Source organism: Haliotis asinina, chromosome 6 (genome assembly GCF_037392515.1).
Source record: "Haliotis asinina isolate JCU_RB_2024 chromosome 6, JCU_Hal_asi_v2, whole genome shotgun sequence".
NCBI lineage: Eukaryota > Metazoa > Mollusca > Gastropoda > Lepetellida > Haliotidae > Haliotis > Haliotis asinina.
The window spans coordinates 35,176,555-35,195,206 of record NC_090285.1 but is presented as its reverse complement, the minus strand read 5'-3'; the positions used below and the strand labels follow the sequence as shown (position 1 = coordinate 35,195,206).

General features: G+C 39.3%; 1 protein-coding gene across 1 annotated transcript; it reads right to left on the bottom strand.

The window, feature by feature from the left end:
- Positions 1-1,657: 1,657 nt before the first annotated feature.
- LOC137287276 (cytochrome P450 3A29-like) lies at positions 1,658-16,814 on the bottom strand. The gene is made up of 14 exons (XM_067819509.1): positions 16,736-16,814; positions 11,430-11,517; positions 10,768-10,820; positions 10,169-10,265; positions 9,800-9,913; positions 8,713-8,800; positions 8,248-8,400; positions 7,671-7,807; positions 7,311-7,407; positions 5,504-5,661; positions 5,016-5,104; positions 4,363-4,500; positions 3,807-3,957; positions 1,658-3,023 (listed from the first exon to the last, which is right to left on the bottom strand). The coding sequence occupies exons 1-14, from the start codon at positions 16,807-16,809 to the stop codon at positions 2,943-2,945; spliced, it is 1,518 nt and encodes a 505-aa protein (XP_067675610.1). The 5' UTR covers positions 16,810-16,814; the 3' UTR covers positions 1,658-2,942.
- Positions 16,815-18,652: the final 1,838 nt, after the last annotated feature.

The window sequence follows — 18,652 nt, the reverse complement described above, 5'->3', positions numbered from 1 at the left end:
GTATGCATTTCATACAATTAATTATTTCTAATTAACTTACTTAATGACTGACATTATGCAATTAGACCAATGAGACTATACACTAATGTGAAGTACCTGAAACGATTCATCACTTTGTCGTATATTAGACTTTTAAACGACGCATCACTTTGAAAATCTGCAGATGAATGGCATAGCACTCGTTTTTATGTTGATGGATGCATTTTGTGTTATTAATTTGTCATAGCATTCCACAGAATCACTGTTTTCATCGTGAAATATAATGACAACATACGAATTATGATTCACATTGGCAAAATAAAAAATGTCTAGATATTACATTCCTGTTATACATTCCCTATGAGTATCATCAGAACGCTTCTTTTCATTAAGTTTTAAAATACATCCAAGTATGATTATAAACTAATTAGGATTATAAGACCAAATATAAAGACGTACATTGACTAGTATCAACATACTGGTGAGTATAGATATAGTGAATATAGTATAGACCAAATGAATATAGCAAGATATTTATCGCGCAGTATTGTCACTCAGACCCCCACCTCGCTTCAGTGGAAGCTTCGTTATGTTACAAGTTGTGTCATGCAAACTCCTTTTGGCAATGATAGAAATACACATTTAACTACTAGCAGAAAGCAGTTTTGATTTTTTTACTTGATGAAAACAAACCATAACCACAATGATTCCAACTGACCTGAGCCCGTGCCGGTGAAAATCTGTGTGTGGGGACACCATCGCCCGACCCCAAATAGCAATTGACGGCAACACACCAATTCGGCATGTCTTTGTTCAGCAAAATGGCAAGCTTCGTACACATTTTCTATACAACTAACTGAAAATCGTTCCTCACATGACCTCAATGCAATGCTCTTGCAACAGATGTACGCAACCTATCCATGGATTCGTTGGCGGGTGAGAGTGAAGCGCGGTATGAGTTAAGCACAAGTTATTTAAGAATCGGTTTGATGTTCAAAATGTAGGATGGTTTGTTTAAACGAAAATTTGCATGTGGTTATAATGACTGCCGAAATGGGGATGTGTCAGCTTGACCCGCTGTGCGCTGAGGATTCGTATGGACACATAATGATTGCATTTGGTTGTCGGGAAAGGGCTGACCTTCACTGTAAATGGTGTCTTGTGGATAAAGTGCCTGTTCAAGCCACAGATAGTAGAGCATAGGAATGAACGTGTGTTCGTGATCCTGTATGGTGAGGATTCCACAAGACCAGTGTTTGTAGATTTATCATTGCTGAGATGCGTACTAAAGATGTCAAATCTCGCCATCTCCACAGTTAACCGTCTGATAAGATCAATATATCGACTATAAGATTATTCAAAGCAGGTAAATTTACCAAACTAAGAAGAAGCAGCGCAAAGACGCTCAGATAATCTGTGCAAATGTACCTTCCATACGGAGCTCTTTGGCCAGGCATGTCAGCTCATATCTTCAGCGTGCAGACTGTGCTATTACGTTATTTGTGTCATTTAGGGTGGTTTTTTTTAATCAGAAAGACGACTGTTCGCCTGTGTGAAGTGTTACGTTTTGTAGGTTGGCACTGCAATACAAAACAATTTCTCTCTGGAGTAATTTTCTCTCAAATAATGTAATTATACTTATATTTAAATTGTTTGGATAACAAACACAAACATCATATTGCCTTGATTATTGTGTTTATTCAACTTGAGTAGTGACTAGGTACTTGATGTTACAGCTATTTGCACCACAGATACAGAAGCACGTTTAAGCAGTTAGAATATGTTGAATGTATTGGCATGAATACAACGCAACGATACAGTTATTAATATAGAGAAAAAATCAAATATAGTCTTTACAATTCTGTATGTATTATTGTATTATTTGCATACCTGATGGCACAATGTATTAGGAAGTCATAGTGAGATGTGGAAACTTCGATATGTCAGCGAAGCAGGGCATTGACTCGAGTCGAAATTGTTCAGATTGAGCCCCAACAGTCGCGGGTTAAGGACTGTCTCTAAATATGTTTCGTCATACCTGGCCTTGTTTCCACCAAGGTAATAAACGTTTGGGTGAGTGAGTGCGTGAGTGAGTATAGTTTAACGCTGCACTCGTCAGCATTCCAGCAATATGGCGTCGGTATGTAAATAATCGAGTCTAGACCAAATACTCCAGTGATCAACAACATGAGCATCGATTTGCGTAATTGGGATACGGTGAGGTGTGTCAACCACTTTAGCGTATCTGACCATCTGATCCCGGTAGTTGCCTCCCTACCACAAGCATGGGTTACTGAAGATCAATTCTCACGTGGATCTTCACGAGTTAAATGTTTAGAATTTGTATCATTTCAAGGGTTTTTTTCCAAAGCGTTGCATTAAGACTTGAATGCGTATCGAGGTTAAACCAGTGACACTAACTGTACGGACTGTGTGTCTTACAGGCTGAGTTCATCGGATTTGGTGTGGAGAGAACAGGATTTAGTGAGTGAGTGAGTTACAATTTAACATCGCATCGGCAAAATCTCAGCCATATCGTGACGAAAACAATTTATATGAGAAAAATGAAAACATTTTGAAGAATGAAACTTGTCACGATGGACAGTAAAAATACCAGGGTATTACAGATATTCGTTTAAAACTAGCATGGAAAAGTAAACCATTCTAGTAACTGAAGCAGACAATACAATATATAGAACGTGGGATATAGATCGCCAATGATTGAAGGTAGATCACTACACTAGGGACAAACAAGATTTAAAGCATCGTTGTTGCATATGCCTTCCACACAATTGCAATTTTAGCATGGACACTTTTGAAGTGAAACTTCAAAACTTTTTCATTCTCCCGGAAAACACTTCATTGAAGGTAAAAAATCTCGTTTGATACAGACATTTGATTTTCGATGCTCAGTGATTTAACGTAGCATGAGATATTCTGGGAACAATCTTGCTTCTTTTTCTTCAACATCTGGGAGTCACCTTCAGCATAATGTCTTTCTCTGTCTGAAGAACGTTTGAATTCTGAGCAAACGTCAATACTTCCTGTGAACAAACCAAGACATATGCAGTTGTAACATGAATGAGAATTCGTTGTTTTCTCTCTGGCCTGAAAAAAAATAATATACGCCCATATTCGAAACAAACTATCTTTTTTCATTGCAAAAATATTATCCATCAGAAACGTACTATACTCTCCAAACTCTCTGAATTAAAATTTCTTTCATAATCAAGGCCTTTCGAATTATACAGTTCACACAAGGTATTGAAGTGTAGCCTGCCAAAGCCAGTGGAAGCTGTCAAATATCTGCTCAGTATGAACAACTGGACAACGTTAAGTGCTACACTGAAAACATATTTTGCTTGAATACCAGTAGCCTGTATGATAACCTTGACGTAACATTGTAATCAAGATTACGACGGTCCGGACGTTTTGGCGATAACCCACACATTGTATGATCATCTGGTCGATGAAATTTTGGTCTTATTTGTCTACTTGTGTCGAGTTTGTTCCCAAACATTAAACTGGACACCCGAGGTGCTGCAACGCAAATATATTGTCGATTTGAATCCCTGACTACTACACAGCAGTCGTGTTTCCTAACTGTCTGAGTGAATTTTCCGTTTCATCCATAGCTGATTGTTTGGTTAGTCTAAAGGCCATTTAAACATATCTATGTTCTTTGTCTTCATCGAACAAGCGCGGAGAATATAATATCCTTCACGCCAGATCTTTCTTTTCTTAAAAAAAAGAACTGAACATCTGAATATTGTTTAGGAAGATGATAAAATGCATGTTTGAGTAAAATATGTTTAAAAAAATCTTACCGGTGTGTCGGGCAGACGCTCAAATCTCACAGCTTTCAGAACATTAATCAAGGCTACTTTAAGCTCAACCATGGCAAGCCGCATCCCAATGCAGATCCTGGGGCCAAATCCGAAAGCTTGGAAGGCCATAGTTTTGTCTTGATCTTCAAACCTGAAGTACAGTTTCTTGCAATTATTTAAATGCAATATTTTGTTGGTGCAGATACAAAACGAATATGTGTTATTGTCGTGTGGGGCATAAAGTCGCTTTCTTACTTTCATGAACTCACAACCATGATTTGCTGACATGCGCCCGCAACACTGCACAACGAATTAGACATCCCCCCAAAATGGAAAGTGACTTGAATGAAGAACAATATGATATTATGGAATCACCCATTTTGTTTTGTACGTGGAATACAATAGAAGGGACTGGGGGCTACAATATTGTACATGCTTGCTCACAGAAAACATCACCACTCTCACAAGCAATACATTATGAATGGTCTCTCATCTTTGTGTTTTGCATGCTTTAAAATCACCATCTATCTCAGTATATCACTATGTAAGCCCGCACCTTTCTGGCTTGAAGGAATCAGGATCCTCGTACAGCTGAGGATTTCTGTGTATAGCCATCACAGGAATGAAGATATTTTGACCCTTAGTGAAAGTCAGGCCCTTGATTTGAGTGGTCTCACAAACGGTTCGGTCAAGTCTAAAATGAAGAATAAGCTTGAGAAAGGTAAGATGATGTGAACTTTGAAATGTGACCTTTTCAGGTTCCTATAAAATTAATATCTTTCAGGAGCCTTATCAGACAATGTTTATGATCTTTTTCACAACAGTTGTCCATGTTAGTTGTCGTCCATTTCGTGTCAATGGATGACAGAGTTAGGCTAAACGTTTTAATCAGTATTCAGATATCACGACTATGCTCCCTCGTGGTATAATGACGAACAATGAACAATACTCGCAAGTCGTTTTGAATGGTATGCTGTTCTATTAATGTGTGTAAAAACATACACATCATAAGCACTCCAGGCTGTGTTCAAAAAGTCCGTATGTTTTATATATGTCAGTTTGGAACGCCTCATAGCACAATATTCCTGCTGTATATTACCGTGAGACGTAAAAAGTAGACAAAGGAACAGACAAGTTAATGTTCAATATTGGGATCAAACTAGAACGAGTCGTAATCATTTTATCAATGGTAAAATATGTGTCACTTACACAAAACCCGGCGGGTAGAGCCTGAGCGTCTCTGAGATCACGCTGTCCAGATACTTCAATTTCCCTATGTTGTCATAGTTATGTCCCTCCTTGAGGCAGACAAGCATAAGGTTAATATCCTGGTATGTGCAAGGAAGGATAAGGAAGAGTCCAGGGGAAGTTACAGAGAGTGAAGAAAGTTGGTCTTCCATATCTCAAAGTACACTGATGAGTTACTCTGAAAATAATTTATAGTAATTCTTAACTTCTCATGTTTCACATTGCTCACGGGTACTGTGAATTAGATGTTATTTAGAAGCACAATAAAATATGACGAGTTTTATTAAGTGTGTCGTTATATTTCAAAATGCCAGTCAATGAAACAGTGTATGAATATCCAACATATATATGGGCAAAGATAAGGAACACAGTGAACGAGACTGAAGACAGCAACTTGAAAATGTTTGTCCACCTTCAACTAAAAGTCGACCTTGACTTATGATACTGACATTTCCCAATATTTCTTTGATTTCACTGTACATCCTCTCCTGTACATCCGGGTTCATGGCCAGGTTGTAAGATAAGAAAGAAAGGGTGGACCCAGTAGTTTCGTAACCAGCGATAAAGAATAGTATGCACTGAGCAACTACTTCTTCCGTCGACAGATCTGTAAGTTGAACATTGCATTTTGTACACAAAGGGCATGAAGCCAGAATAAACATTTCAGACACGTCCAGCAAATGTAGATTTGAGACAAACTGAAAGAGCATTTACGTTTTATAAGCATTCTAGAACATGCCATTCTAATTGTATAAAGGATGTTTTCTGAAATACACAACTCAACGATCAACCAAATTTAAAACTTTACAAATGTACCATCACAGTGGAAGGAATAATGCAGGACTTTCCATGACCTCAGAATAGAAGCAGGCCACGCAGGGACGACTTGTTAAAATGTCCAGGACCATTAAGGAGAATGAACGGCAGGATGAGTCTGGCACTGAAAACTTATCTCCATTACTCTTTGGGAGTAAGAATCACCTGGATGGTCTAACGATCAAGTGTTAGAATCTACTCCCAAACCATTATGCTCCTCCATTTAAACTGGTGAACCTCACCAACACAACACTACGTGTGAAGACCCCTATTCACCAAAACAGTAAAGGGCAAAGGTAAAGCAAAGCTCGTCACAGACGACACCCCTGAGTCTGGATGGATATGGCATGTCTTACTCACAGTACACGTTGTGCAGGAAGTTACAACATAGGTCCAACCAGGTAACAATTTCACGTCGTCACTGCGTTATGCTGTCGTCCATACAAAGTTACTCTCTGGACTTCCATTTACGTGTGTCACAACCTTGTGCCGTGATATTAGCGTTGTTTGTAAGAATGGAAATTACGTCCATGGGATGGAAATCGCAATGTATAATATAACAGGTAAATGTTACACTACGCTCGTTTTGTGAAACAATTACGAATTTTCTTACGATTTTCAGGTCACGTCGCATCAGCTTACGTCGCAACTATGAATCACAATGCTGTGCAATATCTGATACACAACGTTTAGATGCATACGCTGTAAACGCAATGCTAACGTTGTGTCAACGCTGTGTCGTGGTACGACAATTTTACAATATTCCCACAACGTTGGGAACAAGCTGTGTGCTAGCTAGTTTGTTTATGGTCGTCTGAATGCATTCTTGCTGACAGTCTACAGCGGTCACGCATGGTGCCCCTGACTAGACGGTGCCGCAGACAAGGTGGTGCCGCAGACTAGACACAATACGAGACTAGACGGCGTTCCAGACTAGATGGTGCTCCAGACTAGACGCTCTTTATCACCAAATAATTCAAAACAGTTACTAAGACAATGCCGAAACAGCCAATGTCAATGCCGTGTGTATGGCACAAAATATATCAATATATACAATTATGCTCTCCAAATAACACTTTTGAATATCTAAAAGAGCGACCTTCATTATATGCCATCAAGCAAGTGTTCATGTCAATGTCCGTTTGATTTCGAAAGTCTATAATATGTGTGATTAACACTGATGTTCCAAGAAAACAGTTGTTGCAAAACACTATATACTTTGCTACATCAAAATAATGTACTTTGAACATATAAGTAGCATTTATGTAGTAACAAGCAAGTAACATGTTGATGAGTTTACAAATAATACATACACGTGACTTAACTAAAATATGGTCATATATAAGTCATTCAATGCACGGTGTGACAATAGAAAGCTGACATTACCAGATAATCAGCTTGGAAACACGTCTTTGTCTTTGTCCAAAAGTATCTACTTACGCCTGACTGAATGCTTGACCGTTTGACCATTAGCATTGCTGTCATCTTGCCCCTCCTCTATCGAAGCATCCATCATCATTTGGAGGAAGTCTGTTCCCTGTTACAAATATCGTATTGATTGAAGGCGTATTGTTAATCTTCGCAATCCTCTCGCAGCTTGTCTGTCCTGATAAGACTCTATATAGCAAGAATAGGATTATTTAAAGGTTGGGATTTTACAAAACTATAATGAATCCGTGCAAAGGCGCTCCCAACAAGAAAACCGCCTGTGTGAGGGGCTATATTTTGCTGTTGACGCTATACAAAAAGAAAGAATTCTAAACAGGTTGAATATAGATAAAGTGATTGTTTTCATCAAACCTCTTGGCGGCGTGTTGTATCATTCCGCCGCTGTTGCATCATTTCACCGGTGACCTTCTCAAAGAACGCAACGTCTTTTGGTGGAAAGACTCCCACGCCGAGCTTATTAAAGACTGGTTCAAGTACTGGAACAACAGCTTCAAAGAGAAATAAAACCCATTTCAACCTCTTGATTCATAATGTGGGTACAGGGACAGCCAAATGGTTAAAGCGTTTGCACGGCATACCGATGCAATGTTTGATTCCAGACATATGTACAATATGCGAAACCTAATTATATTATCCCCACCGTGATATTGCTGGTATATTGCTAAAGCGGCAAACAAAGAAAACATAACAAACATACTCTTCCAGCACAGCCAAAAGTTGCAACTGCTGTTTATGGATTTACAGCGAGGATTAAAGTTTTTAGTTGTTTTTAGATGACCCCAACTCGAAATGCCCACTACAATTATTCATTTAGCATTTCGAATCGTTGATCCTCTATTTTTTGTGTAATCTTTAATCCTCGCGAGGAAACGAAGGCGGGATGGGTAGTTGCTTTAACAGGTAATTATGTCATTTTTTCGTCTCGTACCTGACAATACTGAGGCTGCCATTGCCAGCTTTGATGGTCTGAATAACTTCTGAGCGTGAACGACAAACGGATGGTTGAAATCAGTTTGTGAATCCACTTTAATCCCAAAGGCAGTCTGGCAAATCACATCCATAGAGAAAGCTCCAAAGTATCGGTGAGAGATCATTTGAGTAGTATAATACTGCGGGTGTGACAATTGGTTATGGTGAGGATCATGTTTCGAAATCGAAATAACAATTGTGGTTTGTATAGTTCAGGTTCGGTTTTAGCAGATGAATTAACATTATCAGACTCAGTGTTAAATGACAACTGGGATCAGGTTTTCAGCAGCATCAGCAACGATTCATGTCTAAAGCATTTTGTCAAGCAAGACTCATTTCGAAGTATATCTCCATCATTTCGTGTGGCACTTTTCTTGATGCATTTTCTTATGAAAACATCTTTTAACGAAACAAACTACTCACTCTTTCATATTTACTCGGTTGTTTTTCCCCATGACTTTCGAGAAATTTGTTGTAAGAGTCTTTGCACAATCGTTGATGGCTCCGCACATCTATAAACAAAAAGAAAAGTCACTTGGTACCCGGTCTGGAGAATAGGATGGGTGAGGTTCATGTACCATTTCAAAATTTCAAAATAACGTGACTATAATCTTCCGGGTCGATCTGAACGACTTGAAGTTCTTGGTTAGAGGACAACTGGCGTGCTTCCCCTTGAGGGATTCTGGTTTGCACTCAGGGTCATAGTGATGAATCCACGTTTCATCTCAAGTAATTAATCTAAAAATGACAATCACGTGGTGTTGTTTATATCATATTCTCAAAGGCACGACCTATGGTAACCCTCGTGAACTTCATTTCGCTGGTGAGCATTCATTGGACTCGTCTTGCGCCAACTTAGACGTGCGAAGATGTTTGTGCAGGATAGTTACAACTGATCCATATGAGATACCAGTAGTCTGCTCGAATTCGTGGATGGAAATATATTGCGAGGGTGTCGTCTTCACAGGACGTCCCTCACCTATCGCTTGATCGTTGATATGGGCACGACTTCACATATACTGTTCAATCGTTCTTTAATGTTCTATGCCAGGTGGCCCTCGAGAACAAAAAACTTTATGACAGCTCAGTACTCATGCTCAGCCATTTCTGCCCTTTCAAAAGGGATACATGTATATGTGACTAGATGTCAAGAGACCGAAAACTAGACACAACTTCATGCCATCATTGCGTTTATATGAATGATATTATCATTCTTCTGTAGCATACACTTATTTTAATCAAAAGTACTTTAGGCTCAAAATATGTTGATAGCCTCTCGTACAAACAGCAGTCACAAACTGCTGGGCTGTCAAAATGCACTACCCATCGTCAATGTGACGTTTAACCTCAGGCCACCTCACCTCACCAAATATCACTTCTAAAGTTCATGGTTTCGCTTGAGTAGAGTGTGGGTATCTTTTCATACAAGTTCAAGTCTTTTCACAATGAAAAAAAAGTGGAAAATACTGTTAATACATGCTCGCACTACATAGATGAATGGAGTTACGTACCCGCCTCAGTTTGACACCAGTGAACGTGGGAGAAATGGTATTTCTCACTCTCTTCCACGCATCATCTTCCAAGAAAACCAAACCTAAATTTAAGGGGTAGGGCACTGGAACCACCTGAAAACAGAAAAATGTAAACAGTCAAAATGCAGGAAAACAAAATAATCTTTCACTTGTTAAATAATCTATACATCTGAATACAAAGTTAATTTATAGGGCTCAATAACAGTTACTATTATCATCACCCACTATGTGATAGCAGTTCCTATGAGTAACAGCAGTATATGCTAATGAAGTGTTTAGTTTAAAAAGGACGACTTTATCACAAAGCCAGCAATATTGCTTTCAGGGACCTTAAAGGACATTGCTCACCGTCCGGTTTCTGAAATTGTCAAAACTCTTGACCATAACCTCTTTCAGAATTTCAAGATCCGAGATAACATAGGCGGGAGATCTTCCAAAGAAGATACTGCACAACAGAAACGCCAATAATGGTTAAATGACACTTAATGTTTTAACTCAAGGAAACAAATTTATTTTACAGAGGTGATGTCATACACACCTTTGAATATGATCTTACCCATTAGCATATTTCTGATTTTTTGTATCCATTATCTTGTTTCAAGTTTTATCTTCAACGTGTATGTGCTGCTAACTCAAGATAAAACATGGATAAGTAACACAAGGTGCGTAATATTAGTAAAAACCCAGTTAAAACAAACGAGCATATTTGTTACACGTCATCCACACGTTGTTGGTTCAGCATAATCTTGCACAACAGAATACTTTTAAATATTTTTATCCATAGGTTCCCAGTTTTATTCGTCACGCTCTGATTGGGGACATACATGTACTATTAAGATAACAGCTGTTTCTTCCACGAGTTCTCATACATAATGACTCTTCGTGTGACAAGACTTACATGTCCAACTTTGCATGATGTAAGCAATTATACAGACATGCGTACGTACCCAAAAACACTTCCATACAGCTTACTCCAGGCGTACAGATCATGTCCGAAATTCTGAATAAAATGAAATAAATACATCTTGCTGCAGTATTTCCACTTGACATAATTATGTTTATGTTATCATATCTTAGACATTCTTCCTCATCGGCCAAAATACACATGTTTAAGACAAGATTTTGTTCTCAGAGGAATATAAACGCATGTTGCAATCTAAAATGCGCCAGGTGGGAGAGATCGGACTTCAAGATACAAAGTACAATTGTTTTACTGAATGCTGAGATTATTTCCTGAATGTTGACATTTGCTACTAAATTAGGAACATAATCATAAAGAAGATAAATACCAGCCTGACTAAATAATACGAAAACGATGAAACGTACGATCGAATCTCTTCGAATCTATGCTGTAAAGTACGAAATTCGTGCTAAACCCTTGAATGTTTTAAACGTGTTCCAGCAACTTTTGACAAAAATGCATATGTAAAACGCATGCTCCTCGATTATACGCTGATTAAACTGCGAATAATGACTCTTCGGCTCGACATAAAGAGAAGGGGACAACATCCTTTTGAAACCCAACATACTGAAATTCTACCCTTGCAGTTATAACAACGGCCACTGCCAGTAGACCGTAGCCGCTTTTAAAGAATTTTCTGAAACCCACCGGACCAATGATGTTTCCAAAAGAATACATTGGTTCTGGCCCTGGAACACCCTGCTTCTTGAAGAAATTGTAGTTCCATCTTCCATATCTGTAAACCGAAACGAAAAACGCTTTCAGCATCCATACGAAATCTATGGTGAAAGCAGAGTCGAATGTACAATTCTGACTATATTAGGTGTAGGCGTTCCTTTGCTGCTTCATAGCTGTATTGCAGTTGTGAGAGGTGGTCTTTTCGCAAATCGGGTATGCGCCAGACATTCAAATGTCTGACATCATAAAATACTATGACAGAGCATCTATAGTAGGTACATAAAGAAACGGTACATTCAAAACATTAAAATCGAAATCCCACGACGTCCCGCCGTACGACCTGTCCTGACACAACGTCATCAATAAGCTCGCCGAATATGGTGCCGAAATCATGTCCACAAACTCTTGTTTTGGTGGAGAAACGTTGTTTTTACAGATGAGTCCAGGTTTAACATTTCCCATAGTGATGGACGTCAACGTCTCTATGGACGCGTGGGAGAACGTTGTAATCTACAGTCTTAATCGCTTTGGTGGTGGTGGTGATTCCGTGATGATTTGGGTTGGAATAACAGCACGCCAAAGAACTCCTTTGGTGATTGTTCAGCGTTGCGGGCTACAGGGATCAGATCCTTCGAACAGTGGCAATTCCTTATCTGCAACGCCATGGCCCTGGGTTAACATTTCAACAGGACAATGCCCGTCCTCATACGGTGAGGGTTGCTTGCAATACGACGACGTCGACTTTCTGCCTTGGCCTACAAATTCACCGGCTCGCAATAGAGCATGTTTTGGACTAAATGGATCCATGTCTGCGCCGTCTCCCTCATCCGTCAGATAATGTCCTTGACATTGCGACAACAATTGAGACAATCTGGCGTGACATCCCACAAGCCTTCCTTGAACGTTTGACAGACTCTATGCGTCGTCGATGCACTGTTGTTCTCAATGCTCATGGTGGACATACCCGTTATTGAGCTTGTGACATGGTCTTTTGACCCCTGTCCCGGGGTCGCCCCTCTTGTCCGGTCAGGTAATCCGATGTAATCCAGTTTAAGTGTTGCGCTTGGGTGGCTGGTCCGCTATAGTCAGGTGTTACTAACCCCCTGTCCCGCTTGTGGACTCATGACGTCATTGTGATTGACTTTTCAGTTGAAATTCTCTCGACTTGTTATGGTCTCATAATCTCTTCATTAAAGTTTATATGTACCTTTGACATTGTTATCGTACTTATCAACTGGGATAATATTTTGACAATGTACAGTTTCTTTATGTGGCTAGTTTATATGAGTTACTTTCAAAGATGACATCAGGTCTTTGAGAAAAGGAGCTAAGACTATCCTGCTCCACTATTGGCACCGGTTAAAAACAACTGCGAAGGTTAACCATGTGTTCACCCGAAATATATGCAGAAACTATGGTATTTATAAGCCGAAATTGGGTACTGCGTCAGACATCACGGATGCATCAAATATCCGTTACATATGTACCATAAATCGTTTGATAAGTAATAAGGCTTTTCTGACCCCTTTAATTTGTAACCTTGAGCAAACAAGTTCAGATTCGTTGTGGGTGTCACATGACGCTCTTCGAGATCTTGGTAGAAAGAACATGTCCTGTTGTGATAGAAACTTATGAAATGTGAAGGTTGGAGGTGTTTAGACAATTGGTCGATATGAAAGGAACGTTGACTGTTGTAAATTTGAAAGAATTCCTTTTTGCCTTGTGGAGAGGTTTGGCTTCTATGGGAATGGTTATTTCTTGTTTTACAGCGCAAACATATTTTAATGGACTAGAGCATAGTTTGTACTGACAATCTGAAGATAGAGTATGATGCTACATGTATTTATACCAAAAGATTATATCTATCCATCTGTGGTTCTCTAAATAATAGGAATGTCAGTAATTAAAATATATATTAAAGATTTATTTAAATCTTTACACGTACAGATGTACCTTGTGAAGAATGTTTCTCAAGTAAGCATAACAGATACATCGTACGACATTGAGAAGGACGCCTAAACAATAGCATTTCGGAATTTTTACTTTAAAGAGGTGTAAATTTACGAATTTTGAAGGTATAGGTCATTTACAAGTATGTTACCATCTTGCTGGTAGCAAATGGGTTTTATGCCGTTTTAAGCATGATGTCATCAGCCTCGAATATTCAGCGACGTATACCATGTGGACACTTGATTGTCTGATTTGAGTAGGTTGAAAACTTCTTCCCCCAAACCCGTACTTGCCTGACCTTTTCAAGAAAACAAATAATATCAAAACAAACGTAATTAAGTTCGGCTCCACGAAGTTCCTAAAGGAAGAAGATGTATTTATTGTCAGAAAACATATTCTGTTTTTTATCACACGTCCCAGGCATTAGTTTACCCGCTGATCTAAAAGTGAACTGACATTTACATATATATCATTACATGTTAATCAGTTGGTTGGTCTGGCATCAGTTCGTAAAAGATCTAGGTCTGAAATAGGAAAACAGAAGAGAACTGTTATGCAATAAACAGTGGCATTCTGAAAAGGGCTTAGTTAAGAGTATTGGTATTTCTATTGCAGAACAACATAGAGCAGTTGCACAACTCTGAGGCAATGTAATACAAGAACCTTGATAACAGTGATAACGAATAAACAAAGTATCCAGGTTATCATTGTCATTACGCTCAATGTAGTTGTAGGTAGGTAGGTAGATAGGTTGGTGGGTAGGTTGGTAGGTTGGTAGGTAGGTAGGCAGGTAGGCAGGTAGGCTGGTAGATAGATAGTAAGGTTGCTAGATAGGTAGGTAGGTTGCTAGATAGGTAGGTAGGTTGGTAGGTAGGTAGGTACTTGTAGGTATTTTTATAGGTGGGTGGGTAGGTAGGTAGGTGAGATAGTACTAAACTGCTTCTGTGCAGTGTAAGCTACATGATTCACTTAGAGACACTTTTTTAATCCAAGCTACAGCCCTGTCTGAGGCGGGTCAAGACCGCTTCATCTCGCCAACCAAGTATAAGTAAACTGGCTCGGTATTTTTTGTTACACCGCTATAACTGAGACTCGGTATAGAAGTGCAACGAATAACAATGACGCTTCAGTTTAATTAGACTACTCGACAGCATCGATGCTGGCTGAAATGCTTTTTGTAATAGAGGACAAGCAAAATACATATTTCTACCATTGGTTTCATGGTACCATATTCTTTGTCAAGATGCTTATCATATTATATCAAGCATGGGTTGTGAAGAGCTAGTTTAGCCCGGGCCCAATGCAGTTTGAGCCCGATTGCTCTGGAATGAGATCATTATAACACTTCAATCCAACCAATTCCAGGGACCGCGATACCCAATCAATCAATACCCTGAATCATTTGATGGCCGAATGTGTTATGTTTGCATAGTGCCATTATTGGGGATGTCGGTTATAATGATGTTCTCTTATATATCTTTGGAAACTGACAAAGACGCTATCAGTTTTTTAAACTCTTTAAAAGAAATGAGAGTACACAATATATCCTCAGACATGTGATGGATCTCCGTTTTGAACACATCTGTAAAGGAGATCCAATTCGTTTAAAGCAGTGAGTACATAAAAACAGTGGGTACACAACAAATAAGTTTGGCGTGTTAAGGGCATTGTTTACAAATATATAGATCTCCATAGACACTGATAGCGTGCACAGACAGATCCCTGGCCTTGGCCTTCTTTATAAACATAACAGCCACGTCCAAACATATATAGCTTTCCACACGAGGTAACCAGTGCTCCACTGACACAACAGTGACTTGATTCGTGAGGTGGGTGAACAGGTGTGAGTCAACATATGATTAACAAGGCTGGGCTGTGTTGATGCAAAAAGGAGGGGGGGGGGGGGGGGGGGGAGGAAGGGAGGAAGAGAGACGCGCGCACATGCATGCAAACATACACATACAGACATGAACACACACACGGTCACACACGTTACAAGTACATGCACATGGCTGCGTTAAAATGAACACGAATCCTCGTTCTGTACTTCAGCCCTGAACAAGTTTTAACTGCGCCGATGTTTATGACTAACAATAAAAACGTCTATTCGGATATATAGTCAGCTGAACAACGATTATGTGTCATGTATTCAGCATGATTTTACAAAATGGAATCATTTTCGAAAAACCATTGTTTACGGAATTCTTTTTGTTTAATCTACCATCTTTATTTCCACAATTTACATAGTACACGGACAGTACATTTAAATACGTATAGGAATGAGTGTGAGTGTGTACGTACTAAGTACGTGTATAATATATTCAAATATGGTACACGTATAACATAAGTATAAGAATAAATGTCTAGGTACTTATTACGCATGCCGTAAAAGGCGACTATACTTCTCGTAAGAGGCGATTAACGGGATCGGGTGGTCAGGCTTGCTGACTGGTTGACACATGTCATCGGTTCCCAAATGTGCAGATTGATGCTCATGTTGTTGATCACTGGATTGTGTGGTCCAGACTTGATTATTTACAGACCGCCGCCATATAACTGGAACATTACTGAGTGTGGCGTAAAACTAAACTCACTCACTCACTCACTTAATACCCACTTAATACCCTTTCACAAATCCCTGTCATAAAGTGAATAAACATCTTTGAATATGTTTAGCATACTCTATCTGTCTTTCCAATTGCAATGATCCCGTTAAATATACTTACAATATGTTTTCTGACGTAGTATTTCCTATAAATGGATTATGAAAATATGAACAGAAGGTAAAGAAATCGCTATTGCTGCATGTAGAATAAGCATTGTATTTTGTGATTTCATTGTATTTTGTTGTCTCCCTTACTACATGCTTGAAATTTGGAACTTTTTGTATTTTTGTGTGTATATTACCTGTTTCTTAACAAGGCACACTGCATTTATAGAGCTATTAATTTATACAGCCTTTAAATCCATGTAAAATATTTTCTGGTGTAAAGTCAATGCTGCCTTCGGTTACAGTCATAAGCCATCTGGTCAAACTCTCCCAAATCGTTACAACATGGCAACAGTCATAAAATAGATGGACATTTTTTTCTACTTCTTTTGAAACAGAATGTACAAAAAGTGTGTCCTTTAGACAGATTAGATTCTGTTTAATACAATGTTTGTGGGTATAATATAATATAATATCTTCATCTGTAGCCATTTCAGATTACTACATTTTGTACATCGATTTCTTTACGAAATCCTAGTTAAATATATTCCCGTCATAAAATGTCATATTTTAAAGATGCTCCGCATGTTTTCTTTAAACAAAGATTACTACTCACATGTAGATCAGCACTGTGGCGGCCAAGCACAGTAGGAGATCCAGCGGTACGTCGACAAGCCCCAAGATCTCCATGTCGCTGCGACATCTACCAATGTGAACAGCATAAAACAAAAAGCAGTATATCACATGTACTACTTATTGTGGAATGTGGACGTGTCAGTGTTATTGCGCTGCATGCAACCGTCTGTCTGCCCTGGGAGGGGAGTGACCTTTACTCACAGCTGTTTTCCCTACTCTAGATACCAAAATAAAGAGATTTGTGCTCAGTTTTCAGAGCATGTTTTAGATTTCGGGGTTATCATGCATCGTGAGGATCTCTTTACACTACTGGTATATGTAGGTTTATCATGACATTCAGTGCATGCGTACTACACTGTCTAGTTGACAAACATGCCCTAGTTTGTGAAATGACATTGCATTTTTGTGACGTTGTTTTTTTAACTTTTGGAATTTCATGTGTCGATGTGATGTGTTCTGGACAGCTGAATATTTGCTCGTCGCTGGACAACTATGAAGATAATCTTCAACGCAAAATATGTTTAATCAGAGACATGTATTTAATCTTGATGGGGTGGGGGGTATGGGGTGTGTGTGTTTGGGGGGGGGGGGGGAGGAGGGTGGGTGTGTGGGTGTGTGGGTGTGTGTGTGCATGCGTGTTTGCAACACCCACCCACCCACCCCCCACCCCCCTTTTTTCCAAGGTGCAACCCCCTTTTTCAAAAGGCTGGATCCGTCCATATCATCAGTGGTATTATTGTTTCCATAATGGTGGCGGTCGTCATATGAGCATGTGGCGGTTGTCATATGAGCATGTGGCGGTTGTCATATGAGCATGTGGCGGTTGTCATATGTTATGTGACTGAAGGGGCGCTTGAGTACAGTGGCCTGATTTGCATACAGAGCAGTCAATAACCTTTCAGTGTTTACTCTTTCAGGTGAAATGACTCACACCCCAAACCTGGTGACGAGAGAGCGAGTGAGTTGAGTTTTACGCAATATTCCAGCTATGTGGCGGCGGTCTGTAAATAATCAAGTCTGAGCCAGACAATCCAGTGGATAACAACATGAGCATCGATCTGCGCAATTGGGAACCGATGACACGAGTCAACCCAGTCAGTGAGCCTGACCATCCGATCCCGTTAATCGCCTCTTACGAGAAGCATAGTTGCCTGTTATGGCAAGTATGGGTTGCTGAATTCTTCCTCTACCCGAACCTTCACGGGTCACCAGGAGACGATATCCGAGGTCATCCATGCTTCACACACACTCACTTCCATGCTTCAAGTATATTCTACTATTCGCTTGTTTATCGAGATAAGCCATTGTTCTTTAATTGATTGTGAATATGTACATATCGACATATACTAACAATATCTGAATACTTCTGCAAATCCGTATTTCATCATTTTACAAAGTTTCACATTAGGAAATGTTACGTTTCCTGGTTTCTCAGAGTTATAACTGTCATAAGCTTTGGTAATATGAGATTTTCTATTGAATAATTCCTTTCGAAATACAATATCCATACTAATCTGTGTTCTTTATCATCAATATTTTGTCATAACTGAAACCTGTCGAAACGTTAGATTGGTCTATTTCGACGAAATGACGGAATGCAACTGTTTTCAAATGCCAGATATGTCTCTGGTGACAATGATGAAATGGTTATTGTGTCTTTCATCCGATGTGCTGCGAGGATGGATACATGCAATTTAGATTCAAAACATTTCGGCAGTATTCTTTGATGCTGAAAAAATCAAAGATAGTCATTCCTATTCATGACATAAATTATTACAGTACCTGCTGGTAAAATTATTTAGAAGTGTTAATGGTATGTAGAAATGTCACTATGTCACGGAAGCAGGAACGTATCTGAAATATATACACTTGAATGCGGACATTGACTAATTCTGGT

Excerpts from the sequence above, each read along its gene's own strand:
- LOC137287276 (XM_067819509.1), bottom strand. The coding sequence starts at position 16,809 with ATGGAGATCTTGGGGCTTGTCGACGTACCGCTGGATCTCCTACTGTGC. Across the intron at positions 10,266-10,767 it reads CTGTATGGAAGTGTTTTTGG|TATCTTCTTTGGAAGATCTC; the intron begins GTACGTACGCAT and ends TCTGTTGTGCAG. Across the intron at positions 8,801-9,799 it reads CTGGTGTCAAACTGAGGCGG|ATGTGCGGAGCCATCAACGA; the intron begins GTACGTAACTCC and ends TTTTGTTTATAG.